The 16886-nt window shown below is 38.7% G+C and overlaps 1 protein-coding gene across 13 annotated transcripts in view; it reads left to right on the plus strand.

Annotated features, from left to right (window-relative positions):
• Window positions 1-16886, plus strand: part of tenm2a (teneurin transmembrane protein 2a) — a 308508-nt gene that overhangs the window by 22668 nt on the left and 268954 nt on the right. For 8 of the 13 annotated variants that reach the window (XM_072439821.1, XM_072439824.1, XM_072439822.1 and 5 more), the window contains exon 2: window positions 15566-15610. The exons of the other annotated variants lie outside the window; for them this stretch is intronic. In XM_072439821.1, coding sequence (XP_072295922.1) covers window positions 15566-15610 — 45 coding nt within the window. The remainder of the gene's footprint in view (window positions 1-15565; window positions 15611-16886) is intronic. 13 annotated transcript variants of the gene reach the window in all.

Consider the following 16886-nt stretch of genomic DNA (forward strand, 5'->3'; position numbering starts at 1 on the left):
TTAAAAAATAGGAGGAAATCATCAGAGCTAAGTGTAGCTGGGATTGAGGGCTCTACTGCACTGTGACAGTTTGTTACCCTAGCTACAGTGCTGAAAAGGAATTTAGTGTTACTTTTGTTGACTTCTATTAGATTTGAATAATATCTGGTTTGGGCCTTACGCAGAGCCTGCTTATAGGACAGCAGGCAACTTTTCCATGCTTTTAGGGATTCTTCGGTGTGAGAGCGACGAAATAATCCCTCTAACTTTCTAACTCTTTGTTTATGTGAACGCAGTTCTTGGTTGTACCATGGGGAGGCGCGCTTTGGCCTAATGACCTTCTGTTTTAACGGCGCTACAACGTCAAGAGCAGACCTCAGAGAATTCATGGTCAAGTCGACACATTGATCACTTAAACTGGGACTAAAGCTGTTCTCAGCAGGATCACATGACATGTCACTGAATATTGGCTCTATTATTTCTTTGAATTTTGAGATAGATTTTTTCAGATATTGTCCTTTTCATTATAACTTTATTTTGTGGGACTGGATGATCTTTAAGAATAAACTGAAAGGTAATTAGGAAATGATCTGACAATATAGGGTTTTGAGGGAGGACAATGAGGTCACTAATCTCTGTTCCATACGTTAGGACAAGATCCAGAGTGTTCTTGTGAGTGTGAGTCGGTTTATTTACATTCTGAGTGAAACCAATGCTGTCTAACAAGGCGCTGAAGGCATTACTGAGAGCGTCATCACTCATGTTCACGTGGATATTAAAGTCTCCAACTATAACTATTTTATCCCAGGCTAACACTAAGTTTGATATAAAGTCAGAAAACTCTGTTAAAAACTCTGAGTAGGGACCAGGGGGTCGGTAGATAACTATGAACAAAACTCCTTTTTGGTTTTTCATATTTGGACATGTGATCGACAGCATAAGGCTTTCAAATGAGTGAAATGCATTGTTAGTTTTAGGGCTCATGAGTAGGCTTGAGTGTGAGATCACTGCCACACCACCACCTCGGCCTGTGCTCCTGGCAGTCTGAAAGTTAACATGGGTGGGTGGGGTGGACTCATTTAGTCTGACGTAGTCGTCTTGTTGAAGCCACGTTTCAGTTAGAGCTAGAAGATCTATGTTATAGTCACTAATTAATTCATTAACTAAGAGCGATTTGGAGGAAATTGCTCTAATGTTTAGCAGTCCACATTTTACATGTTTATTCATTTGTGTATTTGTGTCATTTGTGATTGTTATTTTCCTTAAGTTATTTGGTCTGACGCCTGAAATATTTTTTTCCGAGATGTGACTTTTTGGTATTATTTGTACGAGGAACACGAGGGACACACACAGTCTCTATCTGTCTTGAATCTGAACACTTCACATGTAGCAGAACGGGCGAGAGTTCAGCGACAGAGGAGCGTCTTGAACTGCTGCTCTGCACCTGGGGCTCATCCCTAGATGGTCACTTAACACGACTAAGACTATCGGTCAAATTCCGAACTAATAGGGATGTACCCTCCGAAGTCGGATGGATGCCATCCCTGCGTATGAGCCCGGGCTTTCCCCAAAACGCACTCCAGTTATCAATAAAGACAACGTTGTTTTGAGGGCACCATCTGGATAACCAGTTGTTGAATGCTGAGAGACGGCTGTACAATTCAGCATTGATCCGATTGGGCAGGGGACCAGAAAATATTACAGTGTCTGACATCGACTTCGCTAGGTCACACACCGCGGCTACTTGAACTTTGAGCACCTCTGATTGTCTCCACTAAGAGTCACAGGAAAACTTTCCTGCTGTCGCCATCAAACTGCTCAACTCTGTGCTGTAAATTGTGTCATTGTGTAATATTTGTAGAAGTGTAAAATGTTAAATTGTAAACTTTTGGTTGTACCGAGGGTCGAGCTGTTAAAAGGACTGATTTGTAGTATAGTAGATGGTATTTTATTCTTACTGTTACTGATATTTCATTTAAACATTTCTTTCTTCGTGGGGATCAGTAGCCTGTTTGTGACAAATTTACCCTGGGCTGAGGGATGAATGAAAGTCATTTTGATTCTGATTTAGGAAATATAACTAAAGCTATTTACGGCTTCTGTGAGTTCACACTCTGATTGGTTAAATCACTCACTCAGAGCATGTTTTCTAAAAATGTATTAATTAATTTATTTTCTATAGTCATGTGCATCTTTCAGTATCATTCTCCACTAAACTTAAAGCAAATAACACTAAGTAGAATACTCAATTAAAAAAGTATATGGCCAGCCCATAATTTATTGCCATTAACATCGACTTATCAGACAATCTACTTGGGTGTCTTCACCAGTTCATCATTTCCCACATAGTTTTATACTGATCCAATTGGTTGACAGTTTATTCAATCCAAAGACCAAATAAATTATATTTCAAAACTTTGAAAGTGACTAAAACTGACTTGTAGTGTAAAAGCTCCTGTATAGTCTATATACTTCCTTGACTTGACCCTGAAAAACAAGGGTGATAAAAGAGAAGTCCATTGCATGAATACTTGATGGTAATACATCTTAAAGCTCGTAAATATAACACCATGCCTCATTGTTCAGTCCACACTTTCCCATTTGATCAGACGTGTGAAATATTCTAACTGTCATTAAAATCATCCTTGAGTAGGAACAACACTGCAGTATATGCCATATCTAATTTCCCCTGGTATTTACATGTATGATATTGATATGTTGGGAAAGATCATTTGTCCACAATGAGCATGTAGCATCTAAAACATATTGATCTGCAATATGGGACACTGTCTGTACTTTCTTAAGGCATAATAATAATAATAATAATAATAATAATAATAATAATAATAATAATAATAATAATAATAATAATAATAATAATAATAATAATAATAATGGTTAGTAGTTGTCATATACAGTATCGCCAATACAAATGCTAATTGGCTGTACTGTATGTGTTTTCAAGTACATAATTGCGCATATGAGTGACTAATGGCCTATATATGCTTTTGGAAAGAAAACTGTGAAACAAATAATACACATTTAGTATTTTGCCCACTCTATTCTGGTGCTGTGGCGGGTCTGAGTCGTGCATGAGATTGGCACCAGGACAGATGAACCTCTGAAGCGGTAAACCAACACTCAAAAATTGTTTTCAGCATATCAGTTGAAACTACATTTTCCAACTTTTGTAAAATACAGGAAACAAATGTCCCCTGACCTCATCCTTGGTACATTTTATTAACACATATTATGTTCTGAACTGGGTGCTGCAGCTTAACCTTGCAGCTCTATGTGAGGCTGAGAGGTGCTTAGTGCTACAGCGTTCCCTGACAGGCCTCCTCCACAGAGGGCACGGTGTCTGTGTCATGTCCCGTCATGTCCCGTCCACCCCGGGCCACCCTCATTCTCTTTTCCTCACTCCTCTCTCCTTTACTCACTCATTTCTCTTCTCTCTCTTCCTCTTCTCTGTCTTCCTCCTCTCCTCCTTTTCCTCGTTTCTCCTCTTCTCCTTTCCTTTGGGCCGGAGTAGAGCAAGATGACATTTGTCACACCTATTTTGGACCTCTCATTAGGAGGCACCGGGGCCCCGTGGTTCAGCAGGAGCCAAAAGAACGAATGTCATGTGTGAGGTGTGGGAAGTGTCTGACCATGACTGTTCTGTTTGAGCGGATCTGTGAGCTCGTGAGTGTGCTGATGACAATGCTGGTAATCACAGGCCACATGCTATGAGTCGCGCGGTGCTGTGTTGTTTCACTGCTCGAGATCAGCGCGAGAATCATACATTTTGTACCTACAGTCAGACTCGGAACACACAAGATGATTCATTTCACTTCCACAATCCACTGTGTGTTTGAGTCTTTTCCTTTCTCTCTCTATTCTCTCTATGTTGTTATCAGGTCCAATTCAAACGTGCACTATTCAAGTTTTTAAGGTGGGGGTCTGTCGAGATGTTAATACTTTGTCCGAGATGTTACACAGTATGACATTAATCTTATCTCTATTTGTTCAATTATGCTGTTGTTTTTACTAGCAAAAATACATTGAAAAATGAATGGGCTTGCCTCTCCACAGATCTGACCTGTAACTTGTGTGTAAATAATCATAATAACAAAAAAATCTTATAGAATAAAATCATGTTCTAACAACAAAAAGCTAAACCTAAAAGAGATTTGAGAAATTCCACATATTGAATCCACTGTAGATTCAGTGATATCTCTATTAAATTGTACATTTAAATGAGAAATATACTTTAGCACACATGTTTATGACACAAAAAAACAGAAGCTCTGGAACATTTGTAATTCTTAATAAAAATGCTAGCAGGTTTTTGATTGTCTGTGCGAAAAGTAAAGAATATTCCACCTAAATATAGATTATAAGCACTTCCTCCAACTTTATGTCTTAGTGTACATTATCTTTCCCCTGACTTCCTGTTGAGGTCGTGCGTAACTTGAGTCTTAGCAGACAAAGGATGTTAATTAATCTTGTGGGAATTGTCCTATTTAATGCACTAGCAGTCATACTCACATTTACATTCAAAATTAGATCTCGCTATTCAGAGCAAGTCATTTAAACATTTAATAATTTAACACGAAACAGTTATTTTGTCATTGTCAGAAATGGAATGCATGAATGTAGCAACAAGCGCGTTAATGATGTCATTTGAAGCGGCGTAAAAATAAATAAATGTGTAAACAATGTATTTGTTTCCTATTACAAACAGTTGGGGCGGCTGCAAGCTGTCAGATAATTACCAGTATTGACTTAAAGGTCAGGTTTGATGCGCAACAGGGCAGTCAGTGGCATTTCAAGCATCTTAACCCTTTACAACAGCGGGTTTGCTTATCATAGTAATCCGGGATTGGGTTGTCAAGGTTTCCAGGGAACTGGGTTAACCAAGCATTAAATGCTTGGTAGATTTAGTTACCACTAATTATCCATTTCAATTTCCAATAATTTTATTTCTTCAAGCACAATTTCCAAGGTTACCACATAATAGCATAATTATTAAAGCGGTGCTCACAGTGGCTGTGTCTGTATATACACCAAAAATCATTATCAATAATTGGATTTCTGAAATTTAAACATCTGATGTGGGTAATCTGATTTATTTCTGATGTTCACCATTGTGCTGGTTTTAACAGGGGAAATAATGCAAAATTAAAGCCGCAAGCGGCATCCAACGGCCCTCGCGGGCCGCCGGCCTTCCGACTCTGCGCTTTCGACTTGATAAAGATGGCGCCCTTATTGTGTGTTGAATAAAAAAAGAACTTGACAGACGGCGACACAATTGACATGGCCAATCCAGTGCAAATCAACACAAGTGTCAGTCAAATTTGCTGCGCCGCCGCACAGAGACCGTAGCACTTGGAATAAAAATATGGATAACTTTTGATGCCCCGCTTGTGTAGATGATTTTCCCCAAAGTAAAGCTTGATCGAGCTATTGCCCACGGAGGAGTTTGTTAAAGTGTGAAGCGTAAATGTGAACATTTCAGAGATTTCGCTGTTTTCCCATTTCTGACATATATTTGCGGGTCCGCCACACAGAGACCGTAGCACTTAGAATCAAAATATGGATAAGTTTTGATGCCCCGCTTGTGTAGATGATATTCTCCAAATATGAACTTGATCGGACAATCGCCCTAGGAGGAGTTCGTTAAAGTGTGAAGCGTAAAAATGTGGTGATTTGAGCAATTCTATGATTTTCCCATAAGGATAACATGGGATGTTTCTGTCATCGCTACGGTTACGCCGTACAAAATATGACTTTGGCTCTCATACTTTTGTGATCAGGATGGCAAATTAGAATTTTGTTCAAAATATCATGTCATTTGGAAAAACTCTATTGTTTATAGGCCACTCTGAAGGCCAAATAGTCAGAATTCTGGGAAACGTTTGCGGCTCCGTCGCACAGAGACCGTAAAAGCTATCCTTAAAATTTGGATAACTTTAGATGCCCCACTTGTCTAGAGGACGTACACTGATTTTGAGGTCGGTGGGCAAAACGCACTAGGAGGACTTTGTTAAAGTGTAAAACATAAAAATGTGGATATTCGAGAGATTTAGCGGTTTTCCCATAGGGATAACATGGGAGGTTTATGTCATCGCTACGACTACGCCGTAAAAATTAAGGCATTTGTCTGATTGGCTTTTTTGATCGCGACGCCAAAATAGAATTTTGGGTAAAGTTTAGAAAATTTTGGTAAAACTAATTTTTGACCTTCAATGTTAATTTAAAGGTCACTCTGTAGGGGGCGCTATCGCGCCCATTTCAATTTTGTCATCATAAACTGGTCCAAACTAGAAAGTTGAACAACTGATTCAAATTTGGTCCTAATCGGACTTGTTTTGATCAAATGGGAAAATTTTTTTGATCTGCAATATCCCAAAATAAGTTGTCCAACTTTGCGGCTGCGCCGCACACAGACCGTAAAAGGTATCTCAAAAAATTGGATAACTTTAGATGCCCCACTTGTCCAGAGGACGTCCGCCGATTTTGAAGTCGGTGGGCAAAACGCCCTAGGAGGAGTTCGTCAAAGTTTGACGTGAACAAAATGGCTAACACAGCGTGTTTTCATTTTCAAAGGAAGATGGCGGGCATAGGGTAATTCTGGGGGCGTGGCCACAATAATATTTGTTTTTTGTCCTCACGAGAGGAATGCGTGTTCCGAATTTCGTAGCTCTACGACAAAGTTGACCTCGGGGCGTCTCCCATAGGCGCAATGTATTTTGACTTTTGTCGGTGGCGCTGTCGCGCCATTTTTTAACGAAAAAAAAAATGGCCCAGAAAAAACAAAATTTTTCGCCGATTTTGAATTTTGGGTAAAGTTTGGTGAGTTTTTGAGCATGTTCAGGGGGTCAAATTAGAGTTCAAAGCGCTGAAGAAGAACAAGAAAAATTAAAGCCGCAAGCGGCATCCAACGGCCCTCGCGGGCCGCCGGCCTTCCGACTCTGCTCTCTGCATTTTACAGAGATGGCGCTAACGCAATTGTCTAAGAACTAAGACAGTGACACATTGGACATGTACAATGCTGTGCTTAACCAGTGCAAATGAAGACAAATATCGGTCAAATGTGCAGCTCCAGCGCACAGAGACCGTGACACTTGGAATAAAAATATGGATAACTTTTGATGCCCCGCTTGTGTAGATGATTCTCCCCAAATATGAACTTGATCGGATAATCGCCCTAGGAGGAGTTTGTTAAAGTGTGAAGTGTAAAAATGTGGTCATTTTAGAGATTTTGCGGTTTCCCCATAGGGATAACATGGGATGTTTCTGTCATCGCTACGGCTACGCTTTACCAAATATGACTTTGGCTCCCATACTTTTATTTTGGGGATGGCAAATGAGAATTGTGTGCAAAATGTCATGTCATTTGGAAAAACTCTTGTTTATAGGCCACTCTGAAGGCCAAATAGTCCAAATTCTGCGAAAAGTTTGCGGCTCAGCTGCACAGAGACCGTAAATGTTATCCATAAAATTTGAATAACTTTTGATGCCCCACTTGTCTAGAGGAGGTACACTGATTTTGAGATCGGTGGGCCAAACGCACTAGGAGGAGTTTGTTAAAGTGTGAAGCGTAAATGTGAACATTTCAAGGATTTGGCGTTTTTCCCATTTGTGACAGTATATTTGCAGCTCCACGGCACAGAGACCGTACCACTTAAAATCAAAATATGGATAACTTTTGATGCCCCGTTTGTGTAGATGATTTTCCCCAAATATGAGCTTGATCGGGCAATCGCCCTGGGAGGAGTTCGTTAAAGTGTGAAGCGTAAAAATGTGGTCATTTTAGAGATTTCGCTGTTTTCCCATTTCTGACATATATTTGCGGGTCCGCCACACAGAGACCGTAGCACTTAGAATCAAAATATGGATACGTTTTGATGCCCCGCTTGTGTAGATGATATTCTCCAAATATGAACTTGATCGGACAATCGCCCTAGGAGGAGTTCGTTAAAGTGTGAAGCGTAAAAATGTGGTGATTTGAGCGATTCTACGATTTTCCCATAAGGATAACATGGGATGTTTCTGTCATCGCTACGGTTACGCCGTACAAAATATGACTTTGGCTCTCATACTTTCATGATCAGGATGGCAAATTAGAATTTTGTTCAAAATATCATGTCATTTGGAAAAACTCTATTGCTTATAGGCCACTCTGAAGGCCAAATAGTCAGAATTCTGGGAAACGTTTGCGGCTCCGTCGCACAGAGACCGTAAAAGCTATCCTTAAAATGTGGATAACTTTAGATGCCCCACTTGTCTAGAGGACGTACACCGATTTTGAGGTTGGTGGGCAAAACGCACTAGGAGGAGTTCGTTAAAGTGTGAAACAGAAAAATGTTGATATTCGAGAGATTTAGCGGTATTCCCATAGGGATAACATGGGAAGTTTATGTCATCGCTACGACTACGCCGTAAAAAATTAAGGCATTTGTCTGATTGGCTTTTTTGATCGGGACGCCAAAATAGAATTTTGGGTAAAGTTTAGAATATTTTGGTAAAACTAATTTTTGACCTTCAATGTTAATTTAAAGGTCACTCTGTAGGGGGCGCTATCGCGCCCATTTAAATTTTGTCATCATAAACTGGTCCAAACTAGAAAGTTGAACAACTGATTCAAATTTGGTCATAATCGGACTGGTTTTGATCAAATGGGAGCAATTTTTAGACCTGCAATATTCCAAAATAAGTTGTCCAACTTTGCGGCTGCGCCGCACACAGACCGTAAAAGGTATCTCCAAAAATTGGATAACTTTAGATGCCCCACTTGTCCAGAGGACGTACGCCAATTTTGAAGTTGGTGGGCAAAACGCCCTAGGAGGAGTTCGTCAAAGTTTGACGTGAACAAAATGGCTAACACAGCGTGTTTTCATTTTCTAAGGAAGATGGCGGCCATAGGGTAAGTCTGGGGGTGTGGTCACAATGATTTTTTTTTTTTTGTCCTCACGAGAGGAATGCGTGTCCCGAATTTCGTAGCTTTACGACAAAGTTGACCTCGGGGCGTCTCCCATAGGCGCAATGTATTTTGACTTTTGTCAGTGGCGCTGTCGCGCCATTTTTTGACGAAAAAAAAAATGGCCCAGAAAAAACAAAATTTTTCGCCGATTCTGAATTTTGGGCAAAGTTTGGTGAGTTTTTGAGCATGTTCAGGGGGTCAAATTAGAGATCAAAGCGCTGAAGAAGAACAAGAAAAATAATAATAATAATATTTTTAGCAAAAACAATATAGCCGTTTTCACTATAACAACAAATTATACATCGTTTGAAAGCTCTAAGCCTTCCCGATGCCGCCATGGGGTGGAATCATCATTACGAGCGCTTACGCGCTCGTCAGTCCCTATTCCGTCGGGATGCCCCGCCCTCTCCCCATAGACTTCCATTGATTTGAGCAGATACAAGCATGGCCCATGCCTGCGGCATGGATTCTCGCGTACGGGACGATGCCAGGAGGGTTTTTGGAGGAATGCAGCGCTTCGCGCTGCTGTTGTCAACAATTAGTGAATGGGCTAGTGGGGCATCTACGCCCATTCACTAATTGTTGACTATTTCTGTCATAGCAGGAGTAAGTATGCATGATCCATGCCTTCGGCATGGGCTAGTTCACTGGGCATGGGCTAGTTCACTGTACTTGCCAGGGGCGACGGGGCGAAGACAGTTGCAATGCTGCCTTCGGCAGCATTGCGGGAGCAATAGGCCCTCCGCCCTGCTGGGGCTCGGGCCTAAAAAAGGGCAAAATAATGTGGCAAAGATAAAAATAAAAGAGAACACATTTTGAAGATGGAAGTTTTTTTTTTAATGTATTGTATGTTTTCTTCCAAACACAAAAATTACTCTTAAAATTCACTGATGTAATTGCACGTTTCACCAGGATTATTTTACGATCAAATCTATATTGTGCATGTAAGCAACAGATCTAATTATTTGACTATATCTAAATATAGTAATCTGATTATTACTGACCATTTACCTTTTTTTGTAAATGTACCCCATGAAAAAACAAGAACATATGTTATCTATGTTCTTGATTTGTATTAATTTACAAAAAACAGTTTTGCCATATTAACTACATGGAAATATTTGGGTTTGAAAAATAGATTATTTTTGATGGATGCAAGTTTGTTTTTATTTTATAACTTACCGTATTTTCCGGACTATATAAGTTGCTCCGAAGTATAAGTATATAAGTATAAATATAAGTAAAAGTCGTTTCCCGGCCAAAACTATTAAAAAAAAGTGTGACTTATAGTCTGGAAAATACGGTACAAGGTGCTCTAAAGACATGTACTTGGGGGAAAAAAAAAACATCCAGTTGAAGTTGTGTGTTGTAAGAATTAAAAATCAACTGAGCAAGCATTACCCAGCATCCTATTCTAGTCTTTCCCGCATTAGCACCAATCAGGAGCCTCCCAATCTGTCTATTACACATAATATAGTGTACATGAATGAGACGAGTTTGCTCTGCTTCAATTATTCACGAGTTTCTCCAGACAACAAACCCTCCTGTAAAGTCAACATGCTAAAGATAGCAGGCTCATTATCCACATCTGTACATCTTTTGATTATAGCGCGTGAGAGTGCCTGTGTCAGGATTAAACACATACCTCATTGCCATGGAAACATGATCAGTATTTGCCACAGCAGTATTTCTAATCACTGGGAATGTGTTTGTAACAGAGGATTGCGTGGGAATATTAAAGTGAACATTAAAGATGAGTTTTTATGAGCTTGTGATAACGATGTTCCCTCCTCATTAGCTTACTCGGTGTTTGATTGATTCATGCTTAAAATGAATTATCCTGTATTGTCCAGTAATCCAGGCTTGCGTGCTCAGATAATAACCATGTTCTATATAAAAACACGAACAACACGAACATAAAAGAAAATCTTCTGATATTTATATAATGTTTTATCATCTGTACTTACTTTTTTTTTACTTTCACTTGAGTATAAAGTACTTATAATTACTAAGTAAGTATTGCTTTGGAGTACCTCATCCAGTCAAGTCTTTTCTTTTCTACTATTTCAAGATTGACAGCCCTCCTTTTCCATAATGATTTATCTGTATCCGGTTGTATCTTTTCTTAACTATGACCAAAGATTTCATCATAATAACTGCTTTAGCCATGATTGGCATTTTCATCATTGGCTCACGTTGGGTTTGCTCCTTAACTTGGCATAAAAGTGTAACTCCACAGCAGCCGTCAATGGGAACGTTAATTTCATCTTTCATTGATTTTTGGAGAAAACGAATTGACTGACCGCAGCTTTCCAAATCTATCACCTCAAATAACTAACTTTAGAATCAATGGAAGATGTTATATATATAAAAGGGCAGGTTTGTAAGGAGTGCACTTACAAGTTCTTAATGAAAGAAAAAGTATAACCTTGGTAGAAAACAAATTATGATTTTTCTTGTCAAATAGTCTAAAGAGATTTTTCCAGTTTAATTTACACGAAAAATTGACTCGAGTGTATCATGTGGCGGTTTCATATTCCACACATACTCTGAGATTCAAAAAGTACTGGATTTCTTGGTAATCCGCCATTTTACGTATAGGTGACTCTCTGTGTATGTTTTATTTATTTTTTTCATTTGTTTAGTAAATCTGTACCCATGTAAGCACATTACTTTAACATAATACATACAAGTAAAATGTATTGACTTAATCATTATTAATTAAAAATTGGAGATTAATAATATTGGAAGTTTGGCTGTCACTCTCACTCCAAAAAAATAGAACACTAAGAAGAAAAGAGTACTTTAAACTAACTAATACTCAAATAGGAGAAAAACTATGTTACAATTCAACTAAGAAGTACAAATTCTTCAATAAGTTACACTGAGAAAATAGTATCACGTTTATGTTGAGCTACACTAGAAACATTCTGCTAGCTTCTAATCATTGTTTATTTGATGACTATTGTAGTAATTCAAATGTGCCCTGTAGATATACACAGCTAAATCGATTGAGGCCGTTTCTTTCTGCAGTTTCACTACTTTCCTACTTTTTTATCCCCATTTTTGTCGCATTTCTCATCTTAAGCTCTTTTTGCACTATGGACATATACTTCATTGCCGGGAAATTCACTGCAAGAACACAAATGAGAAGTAAATTTTCTTCAGGGCTCCTAAGTGCAGAAGGATTGTGGCTTGGATGCAACAGGATTTAAAAGGGAAACTTGACTGTTGCTCTTATTTTTAAAATCATTTTATGGCATTATTGGAGAACCCATGGTTCACAGTTGTATTTGCTTCCTGATTTTTTGATGCGTCGGAGCTGGAACAAATATTTTTTCTTTGCAAAAGTATGTTGGGCCAAATCAGCCTCTGCTCTGCGCACAAGCTCCCTGCAAAGCTGAAAATGGCAAGTCTTAGGGTGGCCTTCGCTGTAAACTATTGAACACAGGCGAAAAAGCTGCATAATTGCAGGCATTGAAGCCCACAGGTTTCTCCTGCTTTGCATCCTTTTTACAGAATTACGCGGTGAGGTGAGGAAAAAGTCAAGCGGCAGAATGCAGTGTCCCGCTGCCCGTACTTTTCCTGTCAAACTGCTAACAAGCACAAATGATTTTATAATGATAGGTCCCCTATTCTCACAAACACAACCATTCATGCTCGCACACAATTTGCCTCCAACTCAACACATATAATGAGTTTTATCAAGGGGAGTACATTTAGTTCAATATAATGCAGAAAATGTAATTACAGAAAAGAATTCAAGTTCTAACAGGATTTCTTTACATGGACATAAAGATTTTTTGAAGGTTGTTGTTGGTTGCTTGAATGTATTATCTGCCCTCAGATGTGTAAATACTGACCATATTCTACATCTAATAAGCCACACATCATACACCTCGCGTATGTATTCATAATTGTGATGTTTTGATTACGAATGTGAACATAGAATCGTGGGCATTGAACTTTTTGTCCCTGATGGATATGATTCATGATTTATATAACATAATTATCATTTAATGTATAGTTTATTTCAGAATCTTTATAAAACACATACAAAAGTTACTATACCCTTGGCACAAGAAGTTTGCAGGTTCAAACACTATCATCCGGGACTTTCTGTGTGGAGTTTACATGTTCTCCTCTTGTCTGCTTTACCTATCAACCCAAAATATGCAACAATTTGTAAAAAAAACTGTGAAACTGTGACTTTCAAAACCTTTCTAAATAATAACACCTTTTCCACATTATCCTATAGGTTTCTCAAGACATTGCTTTGTATGATTAGATGGAACGATGGGATTATACTATATGACAAAACACATTCTACACAGGGATTTGAAACATAACATAATTTCATCTCTCTTCCAGGAAACTCTCCACATGTCATCTCGCTTTCTTGCACGCGTCTTCCCAACTTTCATAATGATGATTTTTCAGTCCATTTCTGCGACATACATCAAAAGCGCCCTGCACGGAGAGTCACAGATGTGCCCGGCCCCGCAGCAGCTGCCCGCGGCTCCAAACGCACATTAACACACATCATAAGTGTGCCAATGACAGCCTCAATGTGTGCCCAAAGAGAGAGGGATTGATCTGATTATAATGCAGCGCCATATTTTCTTTCACATCTGTCATAATATCATGTAACAAACATACGATTGGTTTTCTATTTGTGGGATAACTCAGATAGATTTTTGTGTCTGATTCAGGGCACTGTGCCAATCCATCATTCCTTGAACACATGCAGATTGCCGTCGCGCCGGCCTTTCTTTATGCTCGCTCTGATAGTGATAAGCAGTGATTGGGTTTTGCATGTGTAATCAGCAGTTATGGGATGTTAATTGTACATAACAGGGGCCTATGGGATGTAAGTAGTATTGTGTTTTACTTTGTGGGAATTGATTACAAAAAAGAACATTTCACTGAATGTGGCTGTATTTTGGTTAAATGTTTTATGTTAGATTAGAAACTGTGCATCCCTTAAAAAAAATAAATAGAAAAATACAAATTGAAAGAAAAGAAAACAATTATACTAGTTTTACCAATATTTTTGCTTGTCTGATACAGACTGAAGTGTGAAGATTGTATCATTCACCAATTTTACACTTTTTGCCAGATACTAGATACCAATTTCAATATCACAAAGAATAAAAAACTTTAGATAATAGAATGTGATTTGTGCCTGCACAGCAGCCGTAAATGGAATTTAAACTAAATTAGTGGTACCCGGTATTTTGTTTTGTATCACAGTATATTTTGTATCGTGTATATGTATCTGATATACATCCAGACAAGAATCAGAATAACTTGTATTCATACTCAAGGGGAAAAATAGAAAAAAGACTTAAAAGAATAAAAAATAAGTTAAGGCAAGTTTATTTGTAGAGCACATTTCATACACAAGGTAATTCAAAGTGCTTCTCACAGCAGGAAAAATGCATTAAAATCATAAAGAAATTACAGAAACAGAAATACAATAAAATAAACTAATTAAGAAAATGAAAAATAAAACATAAAAAACACCTAGCAACAAAGGGTAACGTGTTTTCGGAGTCCAACTCCTTTTTAAGTCAGTCCAACTGATTGTTTTATTAACAAAAAATAAGATTGAGGCTTGTAAAAAATAAGAAACCAGATTGAGTATTGCAATAGTATTAGATATACGTTGATGTAATCCCTCCAGGAGTGTTCCACTGTATGCATTTCAAAAAACCTTGGCTCTGGTTCGGGAACTTGACACCTATAAAACATCATATTTACATATTTACATGTTCCTGTACAGTTTTACACGTGAACTGAATATTGCAGTATGATTTTATGAAGAGGATTTTACAGCTCTGTGTTGAGCAGTTTGATGTTTTGAATAATTTCCTGTGTCTCCCAGTGGAGCAGCTCGGCAGTAACAGACTATTGCAGAACGAACTCTTGCAGCTGACCAGCACATTGTGGAGCAGGTGCAAGGGAAAGTTCAGAATAGTCTTAATTTTGGACAGCATCCTCCTCCCTTGTTAGTCATTATAACAAACTTTTCTGGAAAGGTCATAGTCCACGGTCATTTAAGAAAAAAATAAATAAATCCGTATTTAAAATATATTAAAATGTTTTGTAATGATTGATTAATATCTTGGTATCAATGTAGTACCCATCACATCCTATCATACAAGCATACCTTATGTAAACTGGAACTGGGACTTGCAAAAACAATGCTTTGACCATTGCCCAACATTGGATGATATCATCCCTTAGAAATAAAATGTTATTCAACATGTTCGTAAAATTCAGTAAATTATCGAATTATTCTTTTGGGACTGTATTTTCTTAACTATTTTAATTATCATACATTATATCTTCTACGTTACCAAAATAGATGTGCTCTGTTTCCTCTGATCCATATCATCAAATCAGCTAATTGATGCTTCCATGTGGTACTGCATTGCAATACTTCAAGCAGAAATAATCTTCACATTCACAAGTTTATGATACATTGTTGTAACTTTCTGTTGTGACAAACTCTACCGTTTGATTGATAGTTTTCTAGCAGTAGTTGTATTTGTATTTGTATTTGTAGTATGATGCGTTTTCCTCTGTAAAAACACATGTATTCTGCTCTCTCAGGCGTCCTGGAGTTCTCACCCGTGCTCCTGCGATTTCTCATGTCAGGTATGGCTTCAGTAGATAGCTAACAGTTACCATTGCGTTTCATAAAGTAGTCGTTGTGTGCTGTGAATTAGTGCCCATTGTGCAACTTTATAGTAGACGTAATTCCTTTTGTCGTCCTTTTTCAAAACATGGGATTTGCGGTGGTGCACTTTCCAGATGTCACGTTCAGGTGCTTTTCTAAAAACGACATAACATTTTTTTTACACAGCCCCTTCTTGCGCTTGACTGTAACTTTGTAGTCGCAGAAACCACCTGTAGAGTTGTAAGTTTGCCTCTTTAGCCGAGCCCATCTGTTCCTGTGAGTAGAAGTACTATGTAGTGCCTCTTCCCTCTTTGTGAATAAGTTTGCCTCTCTGCCCTCCCTGGTACTTCCCGCTCTAACGCTCCAGCTTTCAGCACAAGAGGAGACGGGGGCACATAGCAGATGATTTTCATCTGTCTAATTCCTCCGCTGCTAATTGCGCCGTACGACTGATGAGTCACAGTTAACCCAGTCACACAGCTGCACACCGGATCCTATAATGTGCCACTACTTTGCCCATCTCCGCTGAGCCCGGCTCTCTCACCAACTGCTAATAAAGTGGACAACAACTGTTTTCCCCCTCGATCCCTTTGCCCCAACAGCTGATGGTAAGGGATCACATCCACAATACTCTTTTAATTAGTATAGAGAATAAATTGGTTGAGCATGCCTTTTTCCTTAATTGCTTTTTCTTCAGCTTGGATTTAATTGGGCTCCAGCACTGTTTATTGATCTCCATTGATGTGCTTTAATTTGGATAATTTTATATATTTATTTTGGTTGCAAGGGGCAGAGGAGGGAGGGGGAATGGCCAGGATGTGTGCTGTTGTTTGTGTCTTTTGTGATGGTTCAAAGTATTTCCCACAAGAAAAAATGCTAATGCTAAAATACAACTTTTAGTCAAGTAAATGTATTGTTAAAAATTGTATGTATAAAATAAATAAAAATGTAAGAAAGGAAGATAAAGAAAGAAAGAAAATGAAAGGAAAATATGTGGGGTCAGAAAACTACAAAGAGTAACTCAAGTCAATGTAATTGTAAATGTATGATGTTTTATGGGTTGGTAGCTGAGGACCATGTGGCAGCAGGTTTTCTGAGTGTGAGTATTTCTGTGGCTGATGGCGAGCAGGTAGGAGCTGATCAAGCCCAGAAGGCAGCTCCTCCACAGTCTGAGCGGCCCAGAGTGAGCTCCTCTTTGATCCCACATCCACACCTCGTGAATGCCAATGCTCTGCACTGGAGCCAGGGAGCCGG

The sequence above is a fragment of the Eucyclogobius newberryi genome, unplaced genomic scaffold (assembly GCF_026437365.1).
Source record: "Eucyclogobius newberryi isolate DKJ021-1_F unplaced genomic scaffold, fEucNew1.0.hap1 SCAF_11, whole genome shotgun sequence".
Taxonomy (NCBI): Eukaryota; Metazoa; Chordata; class Actinopteri; order Gobiiformes; family Gobiidae; genus Eucyclogobius; species Eucyclogobius newberryi.